This window comes from Aptenodytes forsteri, unplaced genomic scaffold (genome assembly GCF_000699145.1).
Source record: "Aptenodytes forsteri isolate BGI_AS27 unplaced genomic scaffold, ASM69914v1 Scaffold8, whole genome shotgun sequence".
Taxonomy (NCBI): Eukaryota; Metazoa; Chordata; class Aves; order Sphenisciformes; family Spheniscidae; genus Aptenodytes; species Aptenodytes forsteri.
Window position 1 is genome coordinate 12,714,003 of NW_008796218.1, and position 27,362 is coordinate 12,741,364.

The window sequence follows — 27,362 nt, forward strand, 5'->3', positions numbered from 1 at the left end:
CAAGCGTTGATAGCTGAGGCTGCAACGCAGGATAGAAAGCGTAGCACCGGCATCTCCTGTGAGTTTTAGGAGACATGCCAGCATGCCAGAGCTGGGTAGCGAGGAAGGTTTCTTTGCCTAAAATGTGCACACCTTTTGGCTGGGGAGATGCAGTGAAGAACGGTAGGTATTGTCAAACAGAAAAAAGGCTGTTGCAGCTAAATGTCCCTCAGTACAGAGAGACAGGCATCATTTTCCTTATCAATGCCCATCAGTTATTGTGGGTTGTTAGCTTTCATTCTCTGCCTATATCTTGGGCTAATTTATTTATCATTTTTGCCTGTCCTTTCTGTAGCCCTCTACAGGAAGTCTGTTTCCCATTTTGTGGTCCCTCTTTGTTGTTGCAGCTTTTCTTCCCGTGCAAGAATTATCGTCCCCCTCCTCCATTTCCATCGTCTCTAGTCAGCTGTCCTTTCTAGCCAGAATCCCGCTCCGGCAATCGGTAAGAAAGATGTTTAGGATAAATCTAACAAGGGTCAGGCTACTTTATGGTAGAGGCAGTACTTTAAAATGAGAGACAAAGCGATCTATGCCCTGCAGGAGACGCTGTGACATGCTGTGCACTTTAATTCTCTTTTGCGTGATACCACTGATGAAAGCTGTGACTGAAGCCGCTTTCTAAACATAAGTAAGAGTTTCTTTTTTTTTTTTAAATGTGAGAGAATTAGTAAGTTGCCATTCAAGATATGAAGTATTTCTGCTCATCCTGAAGCCTGGGGAAGTTTGACTTTGGCTAGTGGTAGAATAAAGAATCCTTAAAACAAACAAAACTTTCCATCAGGAACTGGAATTCTTGCACAGAAGGAGTATAATAAAAAAGTTTAAGTGCATTATATTGCCTAGTTCAGGTTTCTGAAATTTCCACTGCTGGTCGCTTTAAGAGTAATTTAAATCTCCTGCTTTATGCAGAGAAGAGATGTGGTGCTGTGTGTTTTTTTATTGTGTCCAGCAAAGGTGCTTTCCTCTCCCAAGTTAATTTATCTCATTTGATGCCTGTTTTCAACAAGAGGGAGGTTTTCATAGCTTTTAGCGTCCTTGCTGGTTAGTATATGTACAAGTATTTTTAAAGATCTTGAAGTGTTTCTGTGTTAGGTGAAAGCAGGGGACTTTGCTAAACTAAGCTGGAAATAAAGATCAAAGTAGTTGTCAGAATAACCTGAAGGGATCTACTGAAGCAGACAGCAAATGACTGCTGGAGTACCATGGCTTGATTTTCACCTTGTAAAAATTAGTCTCTGTAGTACCTGGGATGGTGAAATAACATTTTCAATACGTTTCTTCAAGCTACTTGTTTTAGGTTCATTGGGGTTTTTTTTCTTCTTTTTTCTTTTCTTTTCTGTAGCACCTTCCTGGAAGAAGGACAAAACTTCTGATTGAGTGCGAGAGCCTTATTCATCATTCAAAACTGCAGCCACGGCAGCAATAGCACTGTAGGAGGGAGCATGGTTGTGTTTATATTCTGGTGTTACATCTCTCCTACCTGAAATGGCGAAACTAATTGTAACTATAAGGCTGTGATTCATGTTATCCCCGAGATGCAGCCTCCTCTTGCTAAAGAGGTTGCCACCTTTGGCTGCTCATCATTTTAGTTTCGATGCCAGCTCCTTGCCCGATCACGCCCTGACCTGTCTCCGTTAAAGTTGGTTAGCGAGCGAAGATTTAGCCTGGCTGCTTAGTACGTATAAGCCGGGTTAATGGCTAACTGCTGAAAGGTGCAGGTCTACCCCTGGCTTCTTGTTCATTTTCCTGATGGATCTATGGTGTAAAACCATGGCATCGCTGTCCTCATCTTTTCCCTCTTAAAGCTGTCCGTTTTGCATCTCCCCGGGAAAACATCCCAAATATAAGTGTGGGGCTGAGTTTAATTTCACAACAGAGCTGTAGGTTGCTGGGGCTGACAGATCATACTGCAAAGTGAGGAAAGAACAAGAAATTTAGGATAAGCCTTTTGGATACTGAGTCTGAACTTCAGTGTACCAGTAAAATTTAGGGCAAGTGTGGGGGTTTTCTGGTGTTTTGTTTTGTTTGTAGTTTTTTAGGTTGGTTTTTTTTGGTAGCGATCGAAAGGTTTGTAGGTGTTGTGCTGTTTTTAGGGGACTTACGTCTGGATATAATAACCTGATCCAGAACGGGACCTTCAGCGTAGTCCTGCTGAAATGGGGCATCAGGCAACTGCTGACATGATCCTTCTGTTGTGTGATAGCATCATTCCTGTGGATACTGCTAGAGGTTGGGAAAGTGCTCTTAGGTATTCGTTTTGTTCGTTCTTAAAACTTCATTTTATATATTAGGACCTTAAATGAGCTCTGGGCTCGTAGGCCTGAGGTCTTTCTGGTAGAGGCAGAGGAACATGTGGAGTAGGGCAGCTTCTCAGTGGAGACTTCTTTGACGTATACAAGGCCTGTAGTAATATTTTATCCTTATTATGTGGACAGCCTCCTTGATTCTGCATGCACTGATTTGTTTTTTGAAGTTATAGAAATAGTAAAATGAATATTTTCTAAAATAAAAGCGGTAGAAAGTTGGCAAGGGCTATTTTTGTTTTGGGCAGTGGTTTTTTGGGAGTATCTGCCATTATTTTGTCATAATATAGGGTGCTAGTCCATTTTTGTTGTAGTTCTCCTATAAAACGTGTTATTAAAAGCACCTTCCAAACTGACTACACAAATTTTTTTACAGAGTGGTTATTAATTCATCTAACTTTAGTGATACGGGTATCTGTTTGCTAATACTGTTTGTAAACGGTTGCATTGAAGCTCATGAACTACTTAATATTTTATTACCAGCAAATAGTGCCCATGAGACTACACAATTTTTACAGAGTGGTTATTAATTCATCTAACTTTAGTGATACGGGTATCTGTTTGCTAATACTGTTTGTAAACGGTTGCATTGAAGCTCATGAACTACTTAATATTTTATTACCAGCAAATAGTGCCCATGAACTCACTCTTTGACTGAGGATGTTCTGGAGACTGGAAAAAAAATATTAATTTTATGTATTTAAAAAAATAAAACCAAGTTTCTTGTGGCTTCTACATTTCTTTGTAGTTTTTTCCTTCTGTATTCATTGTTCTTTTGCTGATAGTGCACTTCAGATAACATTACTGAAGACCTTCTCATCCCTTACATTGAAACTTAATTTTTTTCTAGCAGTTTTTCGAAGTGTGACCTACCCAAGTCTGTTGATTGGTAAGGCACTGGCAGTCAGTTTGTGATTTCTGCAGCAGAACTGCTTTTACATCATGTTTTAAATCAATTTTAGTTTGATTAAAAACTTGTATGGTGGTCATTAAGAAACTTTGAAAGTTGGTGTCTTGATGTTCCCCAAAGTCTGCGAATCAGTGCTATAAAGATTGGCTTATTTACTGAGTAGGAGTTACTATCATGTGTAATGAAGGCAAATACAGAAACTTTGTAATAATTCCAGCTTTTTAGCAAGGTGTCGTGATAAGCAGTCCCTGAAGATTCACATCATAATGCTAAAGACAGAATTGCAATGCATCTTTGTGCCTGTTTTTGTTATATAAGTGCAGTTTCACTGAAAATAAATGTCAGTAGAATTTGTGGATATTGACGATGCTTCTCAAACCTTCATTATTAAGGTGTTCTGTTTCATGCTTACACCCAAAGAGTCTACTCCCCATGTTAAAACTGTAGTTGCTAACACTTGGAGCTACAGGCAAAAAACATTCTTTGCTAATTTCAGATCCCAGAGAAAGCAGAAATTGTGTAGAATTTGGATGTCAGCCATGCTGTCTGTCTACATGATTTCCATTGACTTAATTTAGGATTGCATGTGACACTTCTGAAAATCAGGCATTTATAGCTCTAGATTCAAGACCGTTGCTTTCAGACAGATGTGATTTCTTACTACTTCTGTCCTAAAGAGCCATCACGTAGTGCAACAGATGTGGTTGCAGTCAAAATCCTTGACAGTGATGTATAGCCATTCATAAAGCACTTTCTGATGCTATGTACTGTTGACCTATTTTTACTACCACCATTTAATACGATATATATGATCATATATATATATATATCACCTGGACAGTCTTTTAAGAGAGTTGTGATTTTCTTGCACAGGTTACTATTTCTTAGGATTCATGTAGGGTCTCCACTCCCTTCTTACCCTTCTGCCCTCTTCATAAATGCTTCCCAGTTGATACTGGGAGGGGACTAGCCTGGATGTGTGAAATGCGTGTATTCATGACAATTTGAAAAATGTATATAGGGAGTAGGGAGAATAAAAGTTGCAGTTTCCTGTAGAGCAGACAGCTGATGATTCACGTATCTGATACTTTTATTTACTTTTCTGCGCAAGAAGAAAAACGTCCCCCGCAGCAACTGCAGCATCTCATGGTACCCAAGCTGCTGCTGAGATACAAAGCACCTCTTAAAACACGCAGGCTGTGGCGTTCAGAAATAAATCATCTCCAGTTCAGCTCCTTCTGGAGCTTAGTGAAGGAGTCTGTTATGCTGCAGTGGATTTTCTCGGTCATCTTTCACAATTGGGTTTGTTTTGTACATGCTGAACCCTATTTTGATCTCCATTGCTCTTGAGTTACATTAGTATACTCTTAACAGCTGCTGAGGAGTAACTCTCTTGGTTTACACTGGGGTATGAGAAATGGAGTTTTGGTCTGCTACTTAATAAACATTTCGTTTAAAGAAACAATTGCATCTAGATTTAATGTAGGAGTGCAATGTTCACGTCGGTGGAGGCTGGGGGCCTGTGCTGCTCCGTCGGGGGCAGCAGACAGTTGCCAGTTACTTGTTAATCTCAACATAAATTCACTGACATCAGTTGATGTTGTCAACTGCTGTGGGGGAAATTTTTTTTTTTTCCCCAGTAAACATGGGGGTTTTTTATATAGTGCATTCTTTTGTCAGTATAAATAAGGAAATTTTTTTTTAATGAGCTATGTTAGACATTATGGTCTGGCAAATGGACGAATAATGTGGGCACTCTTTGCAAAAAAGTGGTTTAATTAGCTGCTGCAACATTTTTGGTAGGTTATACGGTACTGACATGGCATTTGATTAGTCACAGCATGAAAGAAGGTACAAATGTCCCGAGGCACCATTTCCTCAGAAGTGGCACCGACCCCTCCGCATGCTCCTTGCTCCCCTTAGGGCTCTGACTCTGAACCTCCCAAGGTCAGCACCGAGTCCTGTCGTGGGTGGGAGCTATGGAAGATATCCTGAACGTGAAACTTCTTAATTTCTCAAGGGGGCTGGTTTTGTTGCTGCAAAATGGTTCTTCAGGGATTTGTGCCATTCCATTATAGCAAGGAGAGTCTAAATTGACCTTTTTCTGCCTCATCAGAAGTGATAATTCCAGTTGAGGCAGATGGTTGAAAACCAGTGGTGGCTATGGATGGGCTAAGAACATCTGCCCCAGCAGTAGGCAGGGGCTGGTACTTTATTCTGAGGTGAGCTTTTTAGGTGGCAAACAAAATCTGCTGTCCTGCATGCAGTCACCAGCCCTTCAGATCTTCATGCAGGAGCTTCAGTGGTACTTGTTGACTGTCAGTGAGATGGAAGGGGTGGTTTGGTTTTGTTTGTTTGCTTTTTACCAAAATATGTGGGGAGGTGGCACATAGATGCTAGAGAACGATGTGTGGAAGACAGCAAGCAGAAGGAAGCTGGGAGGGCTGTACTAACGAGTCACTGAATTGCTCGTTAAACTACATATTAAAAAAAAAAAAAGCAGTAACCAAGTGGAAAGTGAGAACTTGGGTTATGTCATAAATTGTTAGGCAGCTATTAGTTTAATTATCAAACTGAATTGTTTTCGTGCTACTTTTACTCACATTGAGTAATAACTTGCTTTAGGACTGGATTATCTGTGATGGTTATGTAGGTGTGAACTGAGGTGATGGCACCAAGTTTGCCACTTACTGCTCTTTCTGAAAGAAAAAAGCTGAACAGGTCTGCATACCTATCATGTAAGCACTTGCTGATGGCCTGTCTCTGCTCACGGACTGAGAATGAAATCTGCTTAAAACTATTACCTCGAGGACTTCTATAGGTTTTGTAGAAAAAAAAAATGACTGTGGTAGAGCTAGGACATGTTTCTGCTATTCTTGTCAGTTGTTCCAGAAGCCATGTTTGCCAGAAGCTCTTTATTAAGTCCCAATGCATGTATTCTTGTTTTTTAAAGACATTGTGGGATGAAAATTTGCGTGGTGGGTGGTCACAATCTTTTTAATTTTTTTCGTATGCTGTGGTTTTAGAGCGGTCTTAATCATCTGTGTTAAAATTGTATGCATGTGTAAGTTGGTAAAAATTAGTACCAGGGATAACAGTACTGTAGAGCCTCTTCCATATATGCATACCCTGTAGTTTCACAGTCATTTTTTTGCTTAGAGGTGTCAGAAAACTTTATCAACTTTCCATTATATAGGTCTTTGCTGTGACTGGATTCTCAAATTACTGTGCTTTGAAAGTTTAACATGCAAATTTCTGGAAAGAGATATTACTGTGTGATGCTAGAACTTTTTTTTTCTGTTATCATACCATCTGATTAGGCTTTCTTTTTTCTCTTCCTTTTCCTACAGTGTAAAAATCACTTACTGTTTATTGATAAATCTGTATTTCTTCTTTTCCAGAGATATCAGCATGAATAACATCACAAGGCTACCAGAGGATGCGTTCAAGAACTTTCCCTACTTGGAAGAGCTGTAAGTATTTCACACACGTTAAAGTTTTGCTGCAACAACACACGTTAAGTTTTGCTGCAACATCTTAAAGTTTTGCTGCAACATCAGATGGCTGCGTAAAGTGGAAGGCGGGTGGGGAAAGAAATAGTGTTGAGTTGAGCTGTGAACAGAGAAGGCAATTATACTTTAAAAAAAAAAAAATCCTGTACATGTTTGGAAACCGGAACAGTAAATGCTACTTACAAGGGACTTTTTATGGTAATTATTTTAATCATGGCTACAGTGATGACACATGCTAATTACAGCATTATCCAAAGATAACACGAGGTGTGTAATTACCATTGTTTCCGAAGGAGCTACAGTATAGTTGTTGCATAAGTTCCATAAAATATATGTTGTTTCATTTATTGAGCAGCTTGCTCCCATTGCCCCTGTAGGCTGCAGATGCAGCGCTCACAAGCCCATCCTGACCTGCATCAGAAATTCAAGTTCTGTGGTACAGGGCTTTTTGTTCTTAGTTTCTCTGGCAGAAATTCTCTCTCCAGTTCCCATCTCCCTCTTGTCCCACTCTTTTTTTAGCTTTTTTTTTTTAGGTTTTACTTAGGTGATACTTGGACTTCTGAGTCCTCGAGCTGCACTAAGACTCATGTGTCCAGTGTTTTGCTGAACTGAAGTCTTAACTGAGATGCCTTTGCAAAGTTGAAGCACCCTTTCACAGCATAGCCCTGGATTAGGTTGGGTTTCAGAGTCAATAAACAGGGAGAAGGCTTTGAATTTCAATAACTACTTTAGTAAGTACTATTATATGACAAGTGACTTCTCTGTGCCTTAGTTTCCTTATCTATGAAGAGAGGGTAATGGTTCAACCTTTGCCAGAGAGCGTTGAGAACTTCCAGTAATAAGAAATAGATAAGACAATACCACTGCAATTTGCTTTGCTTCGCTTGCATTTTCATAGTGTCAAAGTAGCATTTCTCATATCAAAGAGCATTTAAAATACAAAGTATGGCTGTCCTTATTTGTGACTTTGGCTAGACTGGAACTATGAGTGCTGTGTTGAGAGATTTTTCAATAAATGTACCTTAGGGAAAGAATAGCTCATTTCCCCAAACAGACAAAACCTTATGAAGTAGGGAAGTGTTGTTCTGACTTTACAGGTTCTGGTTTATTCCCTCCAATTTCAGGTATTGCTTAAATTTGCAATATAGTCGAGAATACTTCATGAAAGAAAATAGATTTACCAGGACTTCAGATGGTGCCTGCGTGTAATTGACACAATTTAAGAAAGGCTCTATGGCATGAGTAGTCAATTAAAAAAAAATAATGAGAGGTCTGGGGAGGCTTGCTTGGCTCAGAATATATACTAGCCAACATTCCTTATGTGCTTTATAATATGTGCTGCAGTATGTCTGTGTGTTGTTTTGTTAAACTATATTTGTAGTTCACTCTTTTCCAAATTCTTTATAATCATATTTCACACCAAAAGTTGAAAAAACAAACAATTCTGTTTTCCCAACTTCAGGTGACTGTGGGAGACTTCATTTTTTCCTTATAAGTAATTAAGCAATAAAACCTAAGTGGTGGGTGTGCATATTGTGTAACTTCCATAAACCCTGGGGTGTGTCAGGAGGTAAAGAGAAAAGGCAGAGCCTTCAGCCATCATCTGCTGTGCTTATGGCCTAAGAGCCATTTGCTACGTGTACATCAATGTCCCCCTAAATTCCAGCATTTCAGTTTGCAAAAAAATAGGCTAGCATTGAGCTCAGAATTATATGTGAACACCCAGAAGCTTTAAATCATTCCTAGCATGCTTACTTGATATGTTAAAGCGACTTCTGAAAAAAAAAAACACCCACAACCAAAACCCAACAACTTTACAGTAAAAATGATACTTGCCAAATGTTTGGACATATTAGAATCAGTCATAATTCCTTAGTACAATGGAAAAATACAGTTTTCATTTTATGTTCGAGTTACCTCCTACAGCTGCAGTGGTAGGAGAATCTCCAGAAAGATTAAAAAGAAAAACTCTCTCCAATTCAACAGCTATCACGGATGCAGAAAGACAGGAAAACGACCGTGAGAGCAGAGCCATAAGTAGGCAGTATCTATGTACAGTACTTCTCAGTTGAAAACCATTAACCGAGACCTGTGAGTCGTTCGTAATGTTTCGCAGCAGCAGCCTGCTTTGACTTTGAAGCCTATTTGTAGAGGCTCTGGCCATGCCCACTGGCAGTGAAATGAGGAAGGTTTCTTCCTTCTCTGTAAAGACCTGGTTATGGTCATCTGTGCACAAGTCAACTCCAGGTTCCCTTGCTTCAGTTCACGTTCTTCCCAGAGGGAATATAATAGACTAAAGTAGATGCGAACAAAAGCAGCTTCCCTCAATAGAAATGACCAGCACCAGATGTGACACGTTTTTGCCTCATTCTGCTCATTCCTTTTTCTCTCTGGGATAAGGTACAGAAATTTTTCAGTCTTTTATTTTTGCTGGTTGTGGACAGAAAAAAACAAACTGTCATACTTCCCACTGTACAACCACAATTTTCCCTCTCCACTCTAAGATGATTTTCAAACTTTCTTCCTGGCTTCTATTTATAGTTGAACAGATCCAAATTCTGACTGCCAGGCACTAGCAAATTTGCTTTTTCAGCACAGAAACCTGGGTGTTCCATGCCAAAGAAAAAGAGACAGAGTTAAAGCAAAGTGGTGTTGAAATCTGTGCTAGAAGTGACGTTTCCATCTAGAACTTTTTTCCCAAGAATTACACGCCTAAAGCAAATGAAAATCCCACAGACTTAATGGGAATGCAGTAAGTACCTACACCACCACAGACTCTAGTAGCTCTTCATCCAGGAGACAGCCCCAGACACCTTTCTCTTTATACCATGCTCTACCTCTGCCGTTTGTCAAATGCTCCGGGCGATTAGCCCCTGACAGACTTAGTTAATTAATATTGCAAAATAGTATCACAGAATTTAATTGAATGTAAATGGGAGGCAATTAGATGTATTACGTAGGCAACTGAGTCTTATGCAGTGCACGTATAGAGAGTATGGCATTAAAAAATGCAGTAGGAGTAATTTAAAATGGGGGTTGTCATTTTCTTAATGCAATGAATTACTTGGTAGTCTGGAGAGACATCAGAGGATCGTTTTCCGAGTCCTAAAATGAATACTAGCGAATAAAAGTTGAAAGAAGCAGCGTACCAGACTTGAAAAAGCTGGCTGCTCGATTAAAAGGTGCCTTCTATGTCACCGAAGGGGGAGCGACCCGGGTGCTTCAGTGTATGCATCCTGTGCCGTTTTCAGATGTGCTGGGTTATCCGAGACACCTGCACAAGACTGGCAGGTCTGACACAGATGGGAGACCGATGGCCGCCTGGAGCGGCAGGTGGGGGCGGGTGGGGGGGGGGGGAAGCAGCGTACCAGACTTGAAAAAGCTGGCTGCTCGATTAAAAGGTGCCTTCTATGTCACCGAAGGGGGAGCGACCCGGGTGCTTCAAGTGTATGCACCTGTGCCGTTTTCAGATGTGCTGGGTTATCCGAGACACCTGCACAAGACTGGCAGGGCTGACACAAATGGGAGACCGATGGCCGCCTGGAGCGGCAGTTGGGGCCGGGTGGAAGAGGGCATCTGAAATGGCACTAAATGGCTGTGTTTAGGGAACTGACTCCCCTGCGAAGTATCAAATTTGCAGGTATAATCTGAGGGTTTTGTACCTTTTGAGATAGTGTCCTACCTGAGTATTACTTGCAGGTACAAGCAAAGGGATTCCAGCTTGTCTGTGGGCAGAATCCACCCGTTGGGTTATGTGCTCCACGTGCCCCTCTTCACAGCCTCATCGTGCGTGTCACTGCAGTTATCATGTGTCTGTAGGATTCATGCACTATTTATAAATGTTATAAAAATTCTCCATCTCTGTGTAACTGATACCCATCTGGAAGTAATTTGCAAATGATTGAGACGGCAATGGTCAGAGTCAGTGAGGAGCAGACCACCAAGGGTTTTGCCACAGCAGTTAATGAAGTGTATTCTCCAGAAAATGTTAATGTAAATATGCTGCAGCCCTGAACTTGATATGGAGACTCTAAAAATCCTTGAAGAACTTGGCCACAGTTTTCTAACCACACCTTAAAGTATTTATAGAAAGCTAGAAGAGGGAAATATAGTCAGATAATGCAGTGTTTTTAGAAAGCAGAAACCATTTTCCAGTGTGAATTTTTAACTGGAAGAGCCAGGCTGTGTTATGTTTTGATGCTCTTCTAAATGGTTGCAGTTCCTTCTAATATTTAAAGTTATCTAAAGCAGTCTGAAGGATTTTAACTATATGATTTCCATTCACTATATTTGTGAATGATCTGCTGGATTAATTAAAAAGACACTCTCTCATCAAGGAAGGCAAATCAAAATGATTTTTATTCTTGGCTGGTTTTCCAGTCTGGCTTCAGAAACCCAAACCACTCGAATAAAGCAAAAGTCTCCTTGACTTAATGGCCTTTTAATCTTGTTTTGATTTCCACTCTTAACCTTTTAAAATGTTGTTGTCTTATTTACCCTGCACTGATGGGTAAGGTTTAGATGATAAGGTTTTGGCTGTCTGGCTGCGGGTTTGTGTGAGAGCTGGTGGGAAGGCAGAGGACAGCAACCTGTCCTGCTGTCCGTCTGTAGGTTGCCTGCAACCTACACAAGCACACGGTTGTCCGAAGGGGAGCACCGGTCACCTTCCAACCGGTCAGCCTCAGGGCAGGGCTCTGACCTTCTCCAACAAGGGTTAGGGAGGATGCTCTCTGACTGTTGGGGTTTTGAAGACCATATCATGCCCAGTAATACTGCAAGGAAGATAATCAATCCTGAAGGCGCCAAGAGACAGCAGTGCTCGATTATCCTCCCGATGTATGCTGATGCCAGGGTCTGTTGTATTTCTGGTTTTTGTTCATAAATGATATGAAACAGTCTCTCTTCTGTGACGCTACCCTCAGATATTTTTTTTTTTTTTTATCAGTCAAGGGCAAACTTTATTAAGGTTTTTATTTAATAGCTGGTGAAAATGGTTAGGGAAATAAAGTGATAAGGGGAAGATTTAGATCAATAAAAGTTTTCTCTTTTCTGAAAGGCAATGCTAATCTACTTTTTGAGATGAATAAACAGCAAGCAAGAGACAGCACACGTGCAACTGTAATTTTTCAGGAAAAGAAATGGTACAACTGAGAATTTGCTTGACTAATTATATCCATGCTGATTACAGCACTAAGAGATCTGCTTAAACATCTCAAACCCCCTCCCCCCTGCTGCCAGAGTCTCTGATCATGGCTTTTAATTGACGAAGTATATTTTAAGAACATAAAGATTAATTAAAATGCATACTGGCAGTGAAAATGAGGTGTTTTTTGCCATAAGGTTGTAATCAGGAAGTATCTGCAAGGGAAATGTCTAGAGTTATTTTTCCTCTTGACTGCAGCTGAAGATGACCACCTGGCTGAAATGTCACAGCTGCTTGCTTTTGTAGTATCTATTTCAGTGTGTAATTTAGATGGTCCCCTTCCTTCTAATTTCTGCATCAGCACCAAGTTGTATTATCCTTGGGGAGGGAGGGGGAGTGTCTGTCTCTTTTATTACTTCGGTTTTATGAATAAGGCATGTCTTGGAGTTCTGCCAAGGCCACCAAGGCTGAGCTGTTAGTTTGGGATGCAGTGTCTTTCCTCACCTGGCTGTGGAGCATTTGGTGGAAGGTGGTTTTTGTCCTTCAGTGCTAGGTCTTTTAAAATAGTATTTTCAAGGTAGCGTGCGAACGTTGATGAGATGGTGCAATTCCTTTCCCTTTCATAAACGTCAATAGTCACAGGATTTGTAGCGGGAAGCTGGAGACAAAGGGCTTGTTTCGAGTAGAAAAGGTAAGGATGAATCTTCATGAGAAAAGTTGTCCTGATGCCTTGCGTTAGTCGACATGCGGTAACTGAGGCTGTGGTTAAACATCCTCTTGTGAAACTAGCTGGTACGATTGGAGACGTTACCACCCCATATCTGTTCATTCAGCCCCACCAGCAGAGACTGAGGAACACGCCAAGAGCTCTCTTCAGCTGCTTTCCTATAAAGACAGCCAGTGTAGACGTCCTCTGTTGGTATTTCAAAAATAGCTGTCTGACGCTGGGTTGGAAGCTGATGAGTGCTCTTCATCCGTCTGCCAGCTGCGAATATTTGAACAGCTGGAGGAGGTAATTTCCTCAGTTGCTCCAGCTTGAATTCCAAGAGGTAGAGTTCTAATGAAGAAAATGCAAGGTGTAGGTTTCACGTGTGGTAGCAAGTTAAGAGCCTAAGCTTTGACTTGACCAGCTAGCACACATTAGAAATGTTTGCTGCCTTGTGTGTGCCGGAGCTTTAGAAAGTGTGTTGGCGTGTTGTAACTTGCACCTTTAAATTCTAGTCAAGACAAACCCTTTAGGCAAAGACTCCCAAGTAGAATTAACCACAGTCAGCTAAGATATTTTTAAACATCACCTACTTGGTCTGCACTAGATGCTAAATGATGTTTAAAAACATGTTGGCCAACCTGTGTTTAATTAATGTTTTCTTATCTATGCAAGTCCTAAATCAGTTTGATTCTGGATGAGTTTCAATCCTGCTGATACAAGAATATTTCTGTAGCTTAGAAGGTTCTTGCTGTGCTTAACAGTTACGTATTTTTCCTGTTTGTGGGGACAGATGCTAGTAGGTTCAGTAAATTCCATTGTTTTTAGAAGATGAGGAAGCTTCTTTCCAGTTTCTGTTTCTACATGTTAATTTCAAAAGTTGGCATGGTTGTGTATAAGGATCCCAAGACTGGTTATTCTGCTGCAAGTACGTTTAGAGGGAAACAAAACTTTTTCCCTTATCTGTCGTCTTCGAGTTTCAGTGTTCAACATTATTTTCACATGCGCATGCACACAGAAGCTGGCTTAGCTAAATGGCCTGGAGGCTGAACTGTTCGGTGTTATGCTTCAAGACCCGTCTTACAAGCCTGAATTTATTATGCTGCCTGAGCTGCCAGGTTGGGGCTGTCTGAACATACAAACCAGATGAGAAACTTCTGGAGGCCGAGCGGTAGCCTCAGAAGCTCTCAGGCTGGGTCTCTCCAGGTAGAGTCCCCCAAACAGTGCTCATACCGTGCAGTCCACCTTCTCTTTTTGGTTTCAGGAATGGGAGTGTGGGACAAAAGATGTACGTGTGCAAGTGAGCAGGCAGCCAGTTCCAGGCTCAAGCCTCAAGAAGAGTCACAAAAGCCTTAGATATTCAGACAGAAAAGCGGAAAAACCAAATCCTATATGTTGGAGGGGTAAATGTATTATCCCTGTACTCTGAGAAAGTAATTGAGTGCATTCTGTCGTCATAGTATCTCGGCATGACACTATATGTTACCGTAAGAAGACATGGTGAGGAATTAAGTCATTCTTTTACCTCCTTTCCTCTTGGGTGGTTGTATTTTGGTATATTTTTTGTGAGTACTGAGGTACTCTTGCCTAATTAGCATTGGCAGATCTTATCCTGGCACAGAAGTAGTAACCTGTACTCATGTAAAGTTCTTTTCCTGCCTTTCCTATATAAAAGTAAAATTCTAGATGATTCTGATAAAATACTTGCTTTTTTTTTTTCAGCTGGGGAAAAGTTAACAGTTGACCTAAATCTGAAACAAAGAATCATATTGAAAGTTACGCCCATTTCTCTAAGGTCATTCATTGTGGAGGTGTCTACAAAACGTGGGTCTTGTATTTACCCAGTATGTATCTGAAGTGGTTAGAAAACTGGTAACAGAGGTTTAATTGCCAAATATACGTAGATTTAATCCACTTCCACATTTTGCAGCGTCACCTGCTAGATGCATGGTCATTCAAAAGATCCCATGCCTGGAAAGCCAATAAATGCCAGGGCAAGAAACAGCCTGTATGGACAGATTGAAGCAACTTTGAGAATTTACTATCTCAACAGTCATTTTTTCCACTCTCTCATGTCTAACCATCAATATATTTCATGATCTTGGATACCTTCTGAGCATCTAAATAGGACTATCTGCTAAAAGCACAAATCTATAGTTGATTTAATTGTTGCACCCCAGTTGATCAAAACTGAGCTTGGTTACTTTCATCTCTGTGTGTCTGCTTTACAGACTACGTAAGTGAAACGTATCTATAGCCAGGAAGGAGCATACTGATGCTGGAAGAGTTCCTGTCAGTTCAGTGTAGCAGCCCATCTGCAGATCTGCATGGGCAGCAGAGAGCCTGTCTATCTCGCGTGCCGCTCTCTGCGCTGGCCCGTGGTGAAGTCGGTATCAAATCCACAGATCCCTCTCAGAGTGGTGGAGCCCCCTGAACTGGAGCTGTCAACCACAATTCCCCCTCTGCTTTCTCAGCAGCTGGCTCATCACTGTGGAAGTCATTCCCATAGCACAGCTAAGTGCCCCCAATCTCTCAGCATCCATAGCGAAAAGGATAAGTTAATGTTAGACATGGCTTTTTGAGGGTACAGGAAGAAGAAATAAAATCCTGAAAGCCACCCAGCACCCTGCTACTCTGCCACTGGAATATTTAGGTTTGTGCATCACGGTGAGGAACATGGGATATTTGTCTTGGGTAGCTCCTTCTCCAGTAAACACTATGGCATGTGTAATGATTGCTATTTGTGCAATGAGAAATTAGAAGGAAATAGAAATCGAGAGTGGCAGAACCTAGATAAGCATATGCAGACTCACCCGAGTGCCTTGAAATAGCCATTGAGGGAGAGGTCTACCTGGCCTATGGTAGAGCAAAGGAAAGGTATCACGACACAGTGCAAGATGTGCAAAGGCAGTTAGGGAGAAGAAGGTGTATTTTATAAAACGTATTCTGCTTTTTGCTTTGGAGGTAAGAGGAATCAAAGTTGCATACTGCAACAACTTGTCATTACTGCTGTAGACTAGGTGTTACCAATTTTCAAGACGACACGATATTGTTGCTTATTTTTAAGACATGTCCATGTTAGAAAATTTGTGCAAACTTCTGTTGTTTTGCTGGAGAATACTAGTTGGGACTACAAAGACAGCTTGCTTCAACACCTCATATTGTATAATAATTGTTTTAGGTTATATGTGTTTCCTACAGCGCATATGTGTTGTAGCCAGTGGGCTCTACTTCAAGGAGGTCTTGCCCCAGTACAGATACTGCTTACAAATTGAATGATAGAGTATATTTTGCATGGATGGGAATGCTTGCTTGCTTCAAAATCCATCATTTATTTTCCTGTTAACAAGAAAAAAATATAAGTATTCTTTGATAGTCCATGAAAAGCAATATCATAGAGCCATATTTTGTCTGGTGACTTTTGCTGACAATTTAACAGTAGAACTTATGGACAGGCTTTAGACTTCTTTTAATCAGTCAGTTTAGTTTACTTAGACATTTTAAGTTTTTAGACAAGGAATGCATTTTGAAAACAAACTAGTACCTTGAAGGTCAGTATAACTTTGAGAAAGCTGTAACTGCTAGAAAGGGAAGTCTTAGGATGAGAAGTGCCTGCTGAGCTGGATGGAGTTGGTGCAGTTTCAGTGCTGGTTGTAGTTACAGACTTCCTTTTTCAGTCCTGATGTGTCCTGGCTTACATACTCACGATTTTATAAATAGCGGTTGAGGTTGTAGAATACTGAAACTACTGCAAGAAAAGGAGAAGGGGACAAATGCGTTTTCCATTAGCAGCAGCAGAATAAAGTATCCATTTAGTTATGCTGGATTGGCGTGGAAGAATTGGGAGTAATCTGTAGGTTATTGATTGGCTTCACAGTCGTGCAGCAGGCTGCAGCTGACAAAAGTCCCAGAGGGGCTGTTTGCTAATCACAGATAAGCAAAGCAAGGTTTAGTCTGGTGATAAGGCTTCCATTTATCAGCCCGTCCCCTTCTGCAGCTGCCCAGCTTGGGTAGGAGCTGTCTGCGCAGGCATGTGCCCTCGCCAGGCAGGGGATCTCTGCACAGGGGAAGCAGCGAGCCCCTGGTATTTTCCTGCAAATGGCTGTACCTCCTGTGTAAAGCTTCAAACCTGGATGAATAAATTGTAGCACATAACTATGCATCATCTGTTAAGAAAACTGAATTCTGTTCCAAAGTGGCTGCTTTTCTGGAATAAGTGGAACCTGAAGCTCTTTTCTGAAGTTTGAGAAAATTTAATCTATGATACCCAGCAGGTGTGTCTATAAGTCATTTTCAAAGGTTACTTCTGTTGCAGGAGAACATGAAGTAAAATTCAAGTTTGTGTGGGAAGCACAAAGAACCCTGAAAAAGTTGATGTTAGGGACAGGCATGTTAAGGATGGCAGAATAGTTTGATGCAAGACAGCAAAAAAGTAAAGAAATTGCTAAAATGCAAGTGGGGAAGCAATGGAATATTTTCCAATGGGATGAAAATAGGTAGGTAAAAGTTGGGAGAGCTGAAAGGAGGTGTTGCGTGGGTAGACAGCCAGTGGTGGATGGTCTGAAGGCGACTGTGGAATGTTCAGACTTGACTAGGTCTTGGGTCTTACCAGAAAGCAGCTAATGTAGAAATAAAACTAATATATCAGGTGATTTATTATGACGTCAGGATTGCAGTCTGTGTCAGTATTTGAATTTTCAGTGAGGAAGTAAGATTACAGTTGATCCATGGAAAAAGTAGCCAATGTATTGTTATCAGAGACAAGATGGACAGATAAGGTTAGGAGGATCCCAGAATACCGCCAAAGGAAAGAAAAAAACACAGCAAAAACACTTTGTGTATGTGCCCAGGATCTTCAGAAGGACAGAAGGAGACCTAATTCTTTGCTTAAGTAACCTGAGGTTCACCACCATCTGGGATGCAAGGCAAGCAGAGAGGTTTCCAAGAAGTTTGTATTGCATCCTGTCAAAATGAGAGTGATGGTTTTAATTGTTAGGGACAAAAATGTATCCCTGGGACATCCTCCCTGATTTTGGAGTGACACCAGTGATTAACTTGGCTCAGTTAACATGCAGCCGGGTTGCCAGACCCATAACTGTAGAAGTTTTAATTTCCCAAAAGAGAGAAAACAGTCTTTGCTGCTTTCAGAGGAGTTTCAGTGCAAGCAACTATGCTTGCTGTGTATTCTGGGAATGAGATACCGTGGAAGATCATTCCCCAGCCAGATTGTATCCTGATTTCTGTAATAACGACAACGTGTCCTCTACATCTGGAGATCATTTACTGTGCCACTTAAAATAATGGTTAGAGGGTATTGCTCACCTATATATGACAGGATAGCAGAAGTATTTTGTCCTCCATGTGTCCTACTCTGTTATCCTGCTATGCTGAAATTGGTTTTTGTCTCTTTGAATTTGTCCAAATTTGCAGAAATTTTGTCCCCTTGAAACACTCAATTTTTATTTTTATTTTTTTAAAGTAAAAATAGAGGACTACAGTTTTCAATACCAAGCAATTACAGGGGATTGCCAACCTAGAAGAAAGATACTAATGTGGTCACACATTACAACTGTGATTCCACTGTAGAAGCCTCCAAGGTGTAACTCTGCTGTCTCCAAACAAGGGGAGTCGCAATCGAGTTAGCAGGAAAGCTTTTGGTCAGTGTGATACACATTTACACCCCACTTCAGATGATGCCTGCTGCTGTGTCTGCGTATCTTGAGAAGTAAAAGACAGCAAATTAAGTTTTTGTGACCTATAGCATATCAGGGCACTTTACAATCGTCTGTTCAATTAAGTCTTTACTGTCTTTGTGGATGAATCTGTTTTACAGTGCTCTGCCTTTTGGAAAAAGAGCTCTAACCAACGGTGATGTGCCTTGACTCAGTAACTATAGATGGACTTTCAGACCAGGTCTCTGAGACTCTTTCCACTCAAAATGAAGGGACGGATGGGTACTCGGCTCTCGATAGTGTAAATGTAGGACTGCCTTCAGGTAGCTTCATAGCAGTGTGGAGTTGTCCCACCATGGGCCGGTCCCAAGCAGGTTAGTGAGTCTTGTTGCAAGGAGATGAAGCTTCCTTCCTTTCTGTTGTGCTGGAGTTTGGGGCTTGGTAAAGCTGTGATTTTCCTTAGCCCATTTACTGTGTGTGTGCGAGAAACAGAAAGAGGGAAACAGAGGTGCTTTTTAAATATTTAATTGTTTTAAACATTATATTTGAAAATCTGAATGTGATGATTTTTAAGACATGCTGAAAGGAGGTAACGTGGAAAACCTGACTGGACTATTTCAGTGACGTCTTCATTTATATGCTGTATGTGTGCTATATTACATGCTATTAATTTTTCGTTTCTCTCTTTAAAATGAACCTGCTTATGTAAAGAGAAATCTTTCCATCCTCCCAGCTGCTGCATGCTGCAGCAGAGGGAAGCATGTTGAGAGCAGCGTATGATATGTTGGTCTTTGCCTGCTGGAGAGCTGCAGTTGAAACCTCCTAAGGAGCAGCCATGCTCCCCAAGGCTAGGACGTGAATGATAAATGTATATTTGGCAAACTGATTAGTAAAGCCTTTGCACACTTGGCTAGTTGTATCCTGTTTCCTGGAAGGTTGCCAGATGGAGGAGAAACGGAAATGTAATGGATTGCAGGTTGTTTTTTTTCTGTTGGTTGCAAAAAGGCTGAATAAACAGGAGTTGCCTTGAGGCAGGCGAAGTCTTGCTATTTGAAGTCACGCAAGCCTTGCTCTGGCTCAGCTGTATTTTGTTTCTAGTGCTCTGTAGGTTGTGTTAGTGACACTCAGTGAGACTGGGGGAGGCTATTCAACTGGATTTAGTTTAGCTTTTTTAAAACAAATCATAATCCCCAGCCTCTTCGGGGGGAGGGAGAAGTTACAGCAGATGCCTGACAAGCTGCACACCAGCCCGTTTAACAGGGAACCTTGGCAGAGCTGCAGCCAGAGCTGCCTGACGCACATTTAGCAGGGCTGCCTCTTCTTGAAGCGTGTGGTAGGTAATCAACATCAACTAGTAGTGTTTGAGTGCCAAAATAATTCCATGCTATAGTCTCAGTTAAATTTTGCTTGATTTAAGGATTTCTATTTTGATGTTTTGAACACTTTTTAAAATAAACATGTGTTTTGCAGATCACTGGTCCTCTGTTGTAGAGACCCAGCATGTTTAATCAATATTTCTTTCTGTTTACAGTGAACTTCTTATGAAATTGTTCAAAAGAAAGCCATGAAATATTGCAAACCTCCCTCCATGTCCCCCCAGATAAAGTTAATGCAGTTGATTCGGGCAGCTACTGACAACAAAATGAATTTTAAGGGAGTGTTGAGTTGCCATCTGGAATTTTTCATTCATGTTAAAAATTGAAAGTATTTGAAAAACCATGTCACAGCTCCGAAGTCCTGAGGTTGTTTGCAGGCAGGAGATTTCAAGAATAAGTATACATTGATTCTTTTTATTTTTCTTCTGGTTTCAAAGATGTTTGGTTATACACAAGCCATGCAGACAAACTTTTCTCAGCAGTCAGGAGATGTCTTTTTTTTTTTTTGTTTAAGATGGAAGAAGTTGAGATTTAAGCATGCTTGTAATGATGTCAGAGCCATAGCTATGGCAATTGGGGTGTGTGTGAGAACACAGGGACTAAATACCAAGGTCTACTTTCACAAATGATAGTAACACAGTTTTCTAAAACCGAGTAGTATCTGCTGCTGCTGTCACCTTTGTGTTCATGAGAAGCTGTCCTCTTCTCCCTTGGTTTATAAATAAAACCATCTACCTTTGACAAATGGATTTGATAAACATAACTAGCATCCCCTCTATCAGGCAGCATTTTATTAAGTCATTAATTCTGTTGCAAGCAGATTTATGTAGGTATCAAATGTTTTGGGTAATCTCTTTTATGTAGTTAGAAATAGAGACTAAGATAAAAACGTAATAATGTTGATATGTTCTGGCAAGCTGATACTTTAGATGATGCTCTCGTTACTTCCTTCATTTACCTCTTTGAGATAGTATTTTCCCCTTAGTGTGTCTGGCTTGCTTCACAGTGCCCTGTAACAGCAGAGGTGGGTTTTGATAGTCTGTAACCTTTGTTAAAGCACATTGAGTGTTTTTTAATTATTAAGGCTTACTGCATTGTACATAGTATTTCCACCAGATGATTTCATTGTACAACCTTCTCCAACGTTGCTTTTGCTCAGCTTGGATATGAAACCAAGTCTGAAAGCACATACTTCTGCCGAAATGATGGCATCTTTTGGCAGCTATGGGTTACCAGGTGTTCTGCATTATTGTCTTTTATCCTTAATAAAATACCTTGTGTCACAACTATTAGCAGCTCAACAAAGGTTGGACCACACAGGGTCTGCTGGTCAGGATAGTGGTAAAAAGGTTGAAGAAAAAAGGAGCGGGGGAAGGGGAAATGAGCTATTTGAAAACAGCTGTTTTGGCGGCTGTTTCTGCTTTCCTGCTTTGTCTTCTGCAGTGTCTCCTGTATTTATTACTTTTAATATCATGGTGGTTTTCACATGGTGTTAGTATCTAGCAGTCCAAGTTTGAAACCGGCCACATCTTGAGAGAGAGTGGGTACGGCTCAGAATCCTGTTCCCTTTTTCCCTCCTCCAAAACAGTTTTCTTTTCTGAAAAGTTTGTCCAAATAGCTGACCAAAAACATGAAAGATTAGCAGGATTACGTCTTGGTAATATCAGCGGGCATCCTGTCAGGTGTCACCACCGTGAACGTGTACCACCTGCTTGCAAATATCATCTTCACATTTGGGATTTGCATAGAAACTTCTACCTGCCTCACACTAGCATCTATCTATTTTTACTTAACTGCATAGTTTCTTTAGAAATCGCTGTATAGATTGAAAACACATGGGTACCAGAGCATGTGTTTCAGCAGAGCAATGCTGAAAGCCAGAGGATCATGTTAATAGTTGGTAAATGAACTTTTCAAACCTAGTACCATAAGAAGATTCTTCATCGTTCTGGGGTGTGTTTTTTCTAGCATGTTTGCAAAAGTATATCCATGAGGCTGAGTAATGCATTCTCGTCGTTAAAATATGCGCGATGACTGAAATAACTGATGCAAACTTGGAAGACCATGAATATGGCATAATCGGATGCAAAAATGCGTAACTGCTTGCAAGATTTGATGTATTGGTGATTTTCCTTGTTAGATAGTTGTATTTTGTACTGAATTTTGTGACTGAAATTATTATTGCAATTTTTTTCCAGGCGACTGGCTGGCAATGACCTTTCTTTTATCCATCCGAAGGCCTTGTCTGGGTTGAAAGAACTCAAAGTTCTGTAAGTAATCGGGTTTTAGAGCTTCATAGCTAGCAGTATGCTTTCTTAGTGCACAGCCAGCCTGTTTACTGGTAGGCTGGATTAATTTTTTTTCCCCTTTCTCTGCTGGCCCCCCCAAAATTACAGCTCGCCTACATTCATTATTTTTTTTTTAATAAAGCCTGCTGTAAGTGGTGATGATGAGCAGCAGTGAATTTGACTAAACTGTAATTACTTCATTTAATTAGAACACTTGCTTCTGAAGTGTATCTTGTAGCAGAAGAATCCTGCGAAGGAAAAATTCTAAAAAGGACATGTAAAGCTTTTTGTTGTTCTCCACCCCCTCAGCTCACTCCATCAGGTGCCCCGACATGATCAGGTAGTACTAGTGCTTACAGAGACTTAAAATACTCTTTGACCTTTGAATCATCCCCTACCAGTGATAGAAATAATTTCCATAGTTTGATGCCTCTTTAGGTGAAAATGATTTACTACTAGGAAAAAAGTTTTAATAAAAAAAAGTTAGAATTGTATGCCCTGTTTCCCATATCCTGTTTTTCTTTCTGAGATAAAAATATTCATTTCAACTGTTTTTCCATAGCTAAGGATAAAAAGAGCTTTCTGTTGTTTGGGGTTTTAAAAACCTGTACCCAGAAATTGTAGCATTTATGCTGATGTAAATATTTCCGATTGCTAGTAGGGTAATAGATAGTTAATTAAACAGATATTTTAAAAACCTAGTGGAAAAGGACCCTGAGGTTATAAAGAAAGAAGCATAAACAAACAGCATAAGCAGGGTACAGATTAGGAAACTGCCCATCTGCAATACTACTTAATGATGTTTTGTAAATCGAATTAAGTGTGTCAAGGCTCTTGAAGGTATCTCCATCAGGATACTCAACACTGGAGGTGCCTGAAATTCTAGTGGTTCTTGAAAAATTTGGGACTTGGATATTAGTTAACAGTTAACTTACTTGTTCACTTGCATTTTGCCCCAGTATGTACCAAAATCTAGTAATAATTTATAATGTGTGAGAACTCAGTTACTTACATTCTCTTTATAAAAGAACTCATCATGCAATAATATGTCGTCCCATAAGAGGAGTTCTTAAAAACAAAACAAAACAAAAACAAACCAGTATAACTTCATTCAGCTTGGCTCTAGTTTCATTCTGTGTCTTTTTAATGTTATGCCCAGAGGTGCTTTGTTGTGAACACACTTTTTTTATTAGATTGTTAATGCATTGTGTATTGATGCGGCTTTAAGAAAAATTAGAGGTTTATGTATTTTGTAGCATGCATAGGATGATTTCACAAGAAAATAATAAAATGTCATCCATTGTAGCAAAATTGTACTAGCGTTAAGTTGTTCAACCTCTTCAGTGAGTTCCCAGGGGAATTTCAGCCTATTATGTCAGAGGCTTGTTGTCTGCAAATCAATGCAGTTAATTAATGAGTTGTAAATAAAACTAAATCGACCATTTTCTCATTTCATCGTTGGCTTTGGGTATCTGGTCTTGATAATTCTACATGCTTTTATGTATAATAGAAATGTGTGAAACCATAACAGCACCATGGGCTCTTCTGTCATCTCTATTGTTGATAAAGATTACTGTCAAATTCTGCTTTACTAACACAGTGGATTTTTACAGAACCCTACAGAACAATCAGCTGAAGACTATACCTAATGAGGCCATCAGAGGATTAAGCGGTTTACAGTCCTTGTAAGTTTTCTTACTTTGCTTTTTTTCTTGCACTGTTCTCCAAGTTCCACTTTCAGTCACTTTGTACATGCTTGCTTCATTCTATAGAGTTTTGAAGTATAATCATGTATGTGTAATAACGTACCTGGACTTTCTGATATTGCAATTTCAACTGGAACAAAGTTTCCCAAGTGAAGTTCATAAGGAATTGTATTCGTCATCTTTGGTGGGGTGACCCAAATCCAAACTCTTTCAAAACCCAAACCCAGGTACAAGATTGCTGTATAAATGCAGCGGTGATGGAATTAAACATTTATCATCCTTCTTGCATGTCCTAAGGTGTTTAAGCAATTTTAAAATGTTGTGCAAAAATGAATCATGCCCAAGTCTTTTGTATCTGGAGGAGGGAAAGGGGTTTCTGGGAAGGAGTATTGCTTGAGACATGGATAGTATTGGTTTTACTGGAAGGTGTTGAAATCACATAGACAGTTATGAACACCTCAGCCATTATCACTAGTTGCTCATAAGATATTTCATATGTGCTTATACTATCTCATGGCTTATTATGTTTTATAAAGCATCTTAATCAGACCTTAATAGTTAGTTACAGCTCTCTAGGTGGTAGATGCTTATCACTGTGCTGAGGAGGTGGAGGGGAGAAGGGCTTCAAAATTTTTCTTCGTTTCTGCTTACGTACAGAGAGAGAGGGCAGATCATCTATTCCCTCTGTGCCAAAATTTGGGTTTCTGGCCTAAGACCCTGTTTCTTTCAGTGTTGCATCAGATTATGGAATAGTTTTGCAAAAAAAAGAAAAAAAAAAAAATCAGTTTTGCAAAATAGCTTTGCAAACTATTACGCAGCTTTTGCAAAGGTGCTTTCTGCATTCCCTAAACTTGGATCCTGGCCACGACCTTCTCGTAGCTGCTCAGGTATTCCCGCCTTTTCCATCTGAAGAAAGCACAGTAAGCAGCATGGGGCAGAATAAGATTGGCTGCAGATTATCCCGCTGGGGAGCGGGAGTCTGCGCAGTGCAGGGACGTGCCACCTCCCCCACCTCCCAGTGCAGCCACGGACCTGCTTCTGTTGGGCTGCTTACCAGCGAGGATCTCCTGCACGCGACGGCGAGCGTGGGAAGCACACAGCTCATAGCAGGAGCGAGCGGCGAGTTTTGATGCCACGAGTTGGCGTGGGCTCTTCCAGGTTTTTGGATCCAAGAGTAGGACGGATGCAGGTTTGCATTTGCAGCCGTTTTGCAAATTTAATGTCCACGTTTCCCTCTTGTTTTAGTGTGTGTGTAGAAGAGGAGAACACCTTGGTCTGAGGGCCACAGTCTGCTTTGTGCAAATGCTATGCGTCGTAATAAAAATCCTTCAAATTACATGATGTGAATAACCTTTTAGTAATTATTTAAAAAAAACAAAACTCCTTCCTGGCTTCCAGCATTTCTGTGATGCCAAAAAAGAAACTACTTTAGTAAATACTTTTGCTGTCTACAAATCATCCGTTTCGTTTCCGATGAATGTGCTTTTTTCTCTACTTACTTACAGTAATGTTTGTTCTCTAATTAAAGTTTAAAATATTAAATCTCCAGTTGCTGGTTTGATGATAATTTTATGTGCAAAAGGGAAGGGACAAAATTAAGGGGGAAATAATGAATGTGTAAATTAAGCCAGCATCTCTTTATTTTTTTAAAATTCATATATTTTTAATATGATTGGAAACAAGATGATGTCAGAGCTATTTAAAAAAAGCAGACATTTTAGTTGTTGGAAAAAAATCATGGAATGATTATGTAATATTTTGTAATGTAACCAGTATAATTGCTTGACATAATATCATTGTAATTAAAATACAATAGTAACAATTTAAAGTGTGGTGAGGATTCCCTTTTTAGGAGCTTCATTGTTCGTAGGCAAATGATAAACTGTATCAATTTTAGGAGGTGAAAAAGGAGGAAATTGGGTTAATAAGTAGCAAGCTACTTGTTACATCTTTTTCTGAAGAAAACCTTGAGTTTTCAGAATAGCTGTTAGAAATAAGGTGGGCAAATCCAGTCTGGAGGCCGTCGGTGTCAGAAGCTCAGAAAGATTTTTCTTCCACTGGTGTGGGTCATGCTTTGGGTTGTCCCTCTCTCTGTTCCTGAGAGGGATATCTGTCTCCATTGCAAGGTCACCATAATTTGTTAGAATTGGCAACAGTTTGAGAATAAATTGGGTTTTGAGACAAGTGTAGCGAGAAATGTAAAGCATTTTTCCTATGCAACTTGTTTACTTCACCAGAATGCATTTCTGTCATTTTAACGAATTTCAGGAAAACTTTCAGTTTATTGCATCACTCATAAAATTACAGTGTAGTTATGCATATCCCCTACTAATGTAGGGGGCAACTTCTGGTAAAGGAATGTAGGACTGTTCCTCTGAATTTTGTGTGTGAACATGGAAACTTCAGTGCCAGCATGCTGCTTTATTAATGTAAAAAGAAAAAAAAAAAAAAAAGTTTGTTCCCCTCCCAAAGGAATTTGCGTCAAAAGTGGATTTAAAGCTCCTGAGCTGCTGTGACCTTCTTCTAAAACATAAAACTCTTTGCAGAATATATGTTAGAAAACCTGCTTCTACCTTTTTAATATGTAATCTCCATCCAAAACCTGCAAGTTTAAACATCACTTAACTGACTCTCTTTTGGCAGTTTCCCAGTTTGCTCTGAAGTAGGCTTTAGGGGGATTTTTTCTTGGTGAAGACACAAATTACTTGCTCATAAAACTTTATAGCATATTGATAATCATTTGGTTGCAACTCCTGTCGAACTATCCAATTTCCCTCTTAATGTGCTCCAATTTCCAGCTGCGTAGGAAGACGGTTGCCACACCGTATGTATTAATGAGCCCAGTAAACATACCTGGGTGGAAATAAAGATGATGGTTACAGGAGCTTCATGATCTCTAATGTTAATATTATAGCTGGCAAGTAGCCAGCCTCATTCAGAATACTAAATAACAGCTCTTTATTTTCTGTTTACATTGGATATTTTCCCAGCTCTGGCCTCCAAAAGAGAGTTAGAATAGCGTCCTTTATTTATGGAGGTGAAATTTAGCAAAATGTAAGTTTTACTGAGTGGAAACTTGCTGTCTAGCACCTCAGAAAAGTTTATCTGGCAGGATGCATTCTGCCATTGCAAGATGCCGTGCTATCTGGGACCGTGGGACTGCACTACCCAGACAGAAGGCACTGGTTACCCAGCTTGAGCCCGCCGCTTTTGGTAGCAGAAAGACCTGACAAATAAGGAGCTTCACAAATGTGAACAATAGTTTTGATGCATTTCAGTTTACTGCAAAGCATCAACGGTGTATTTTTTGTTATCACAAGGTAATGAAGTGGTGTACTTCGTACTTTAGATCTGGAAATGGTGTTGGTGAAGTTTATTGGCAATCCAAGGGTCATACAGAGAGCCAGAGGTAGTAGAGTGGTGTGCTGCTCCAGCAGCGTGTGCAGAGCCTGAAAGGACCAGGAAGCCATTTCAGAGGGTCGCTTGTTTAGGTGCCTTAGCATAAGAAGCATATTTGACTGTGATGACTTTTTTTTTTTTGTAACACTGCTTATTCTGAGCTTCAGCTGAGAATGTGGGGACTTGCAAAGTGGTTCTGTGAACTACAGCAACTTCTAGGGTTGCTCTAATTCACCCCAGAAACCCAGCTACATATGAATTTTAAGTCATAGCACAGAATATTCTAGTACAATCCTCAGTGTGTGACT

General features: G+C 40.3%; 1 protein-coding gene across 1 annotated transcript in view; it reads left to right on the plus strand.

Moving 5' to 3' along the window:
- The first annotated feature begins 6,654 nt into the window (after nt 1-6,654).
- LGR4 (leucine rich repeat containing G protein-coupled receptor 4) overlaps nt 6,655-27,362 on the plus strand; it is a 46,158-nt gene continuing 25,450 nt past the window's right edge. The window contains exons 1-3 of the mRNA XM_019474507.1: nt 6,655-6,725; nt 21,860-21,931; nt 23,563-23,634. Of these exons, the coding sequence (XP_019330052.1) occupies nt 6,664-6,725; nt 21,860-21,931; nt 23,563-23,634 (206 nt within the window). The 5' untranslated portion in view covers nt 6,655-6,663. The remainder of the gene's footprint in view (nt 6,726-21,859; nt 21,932-23,562; nt 23,635-27,362) is intronic.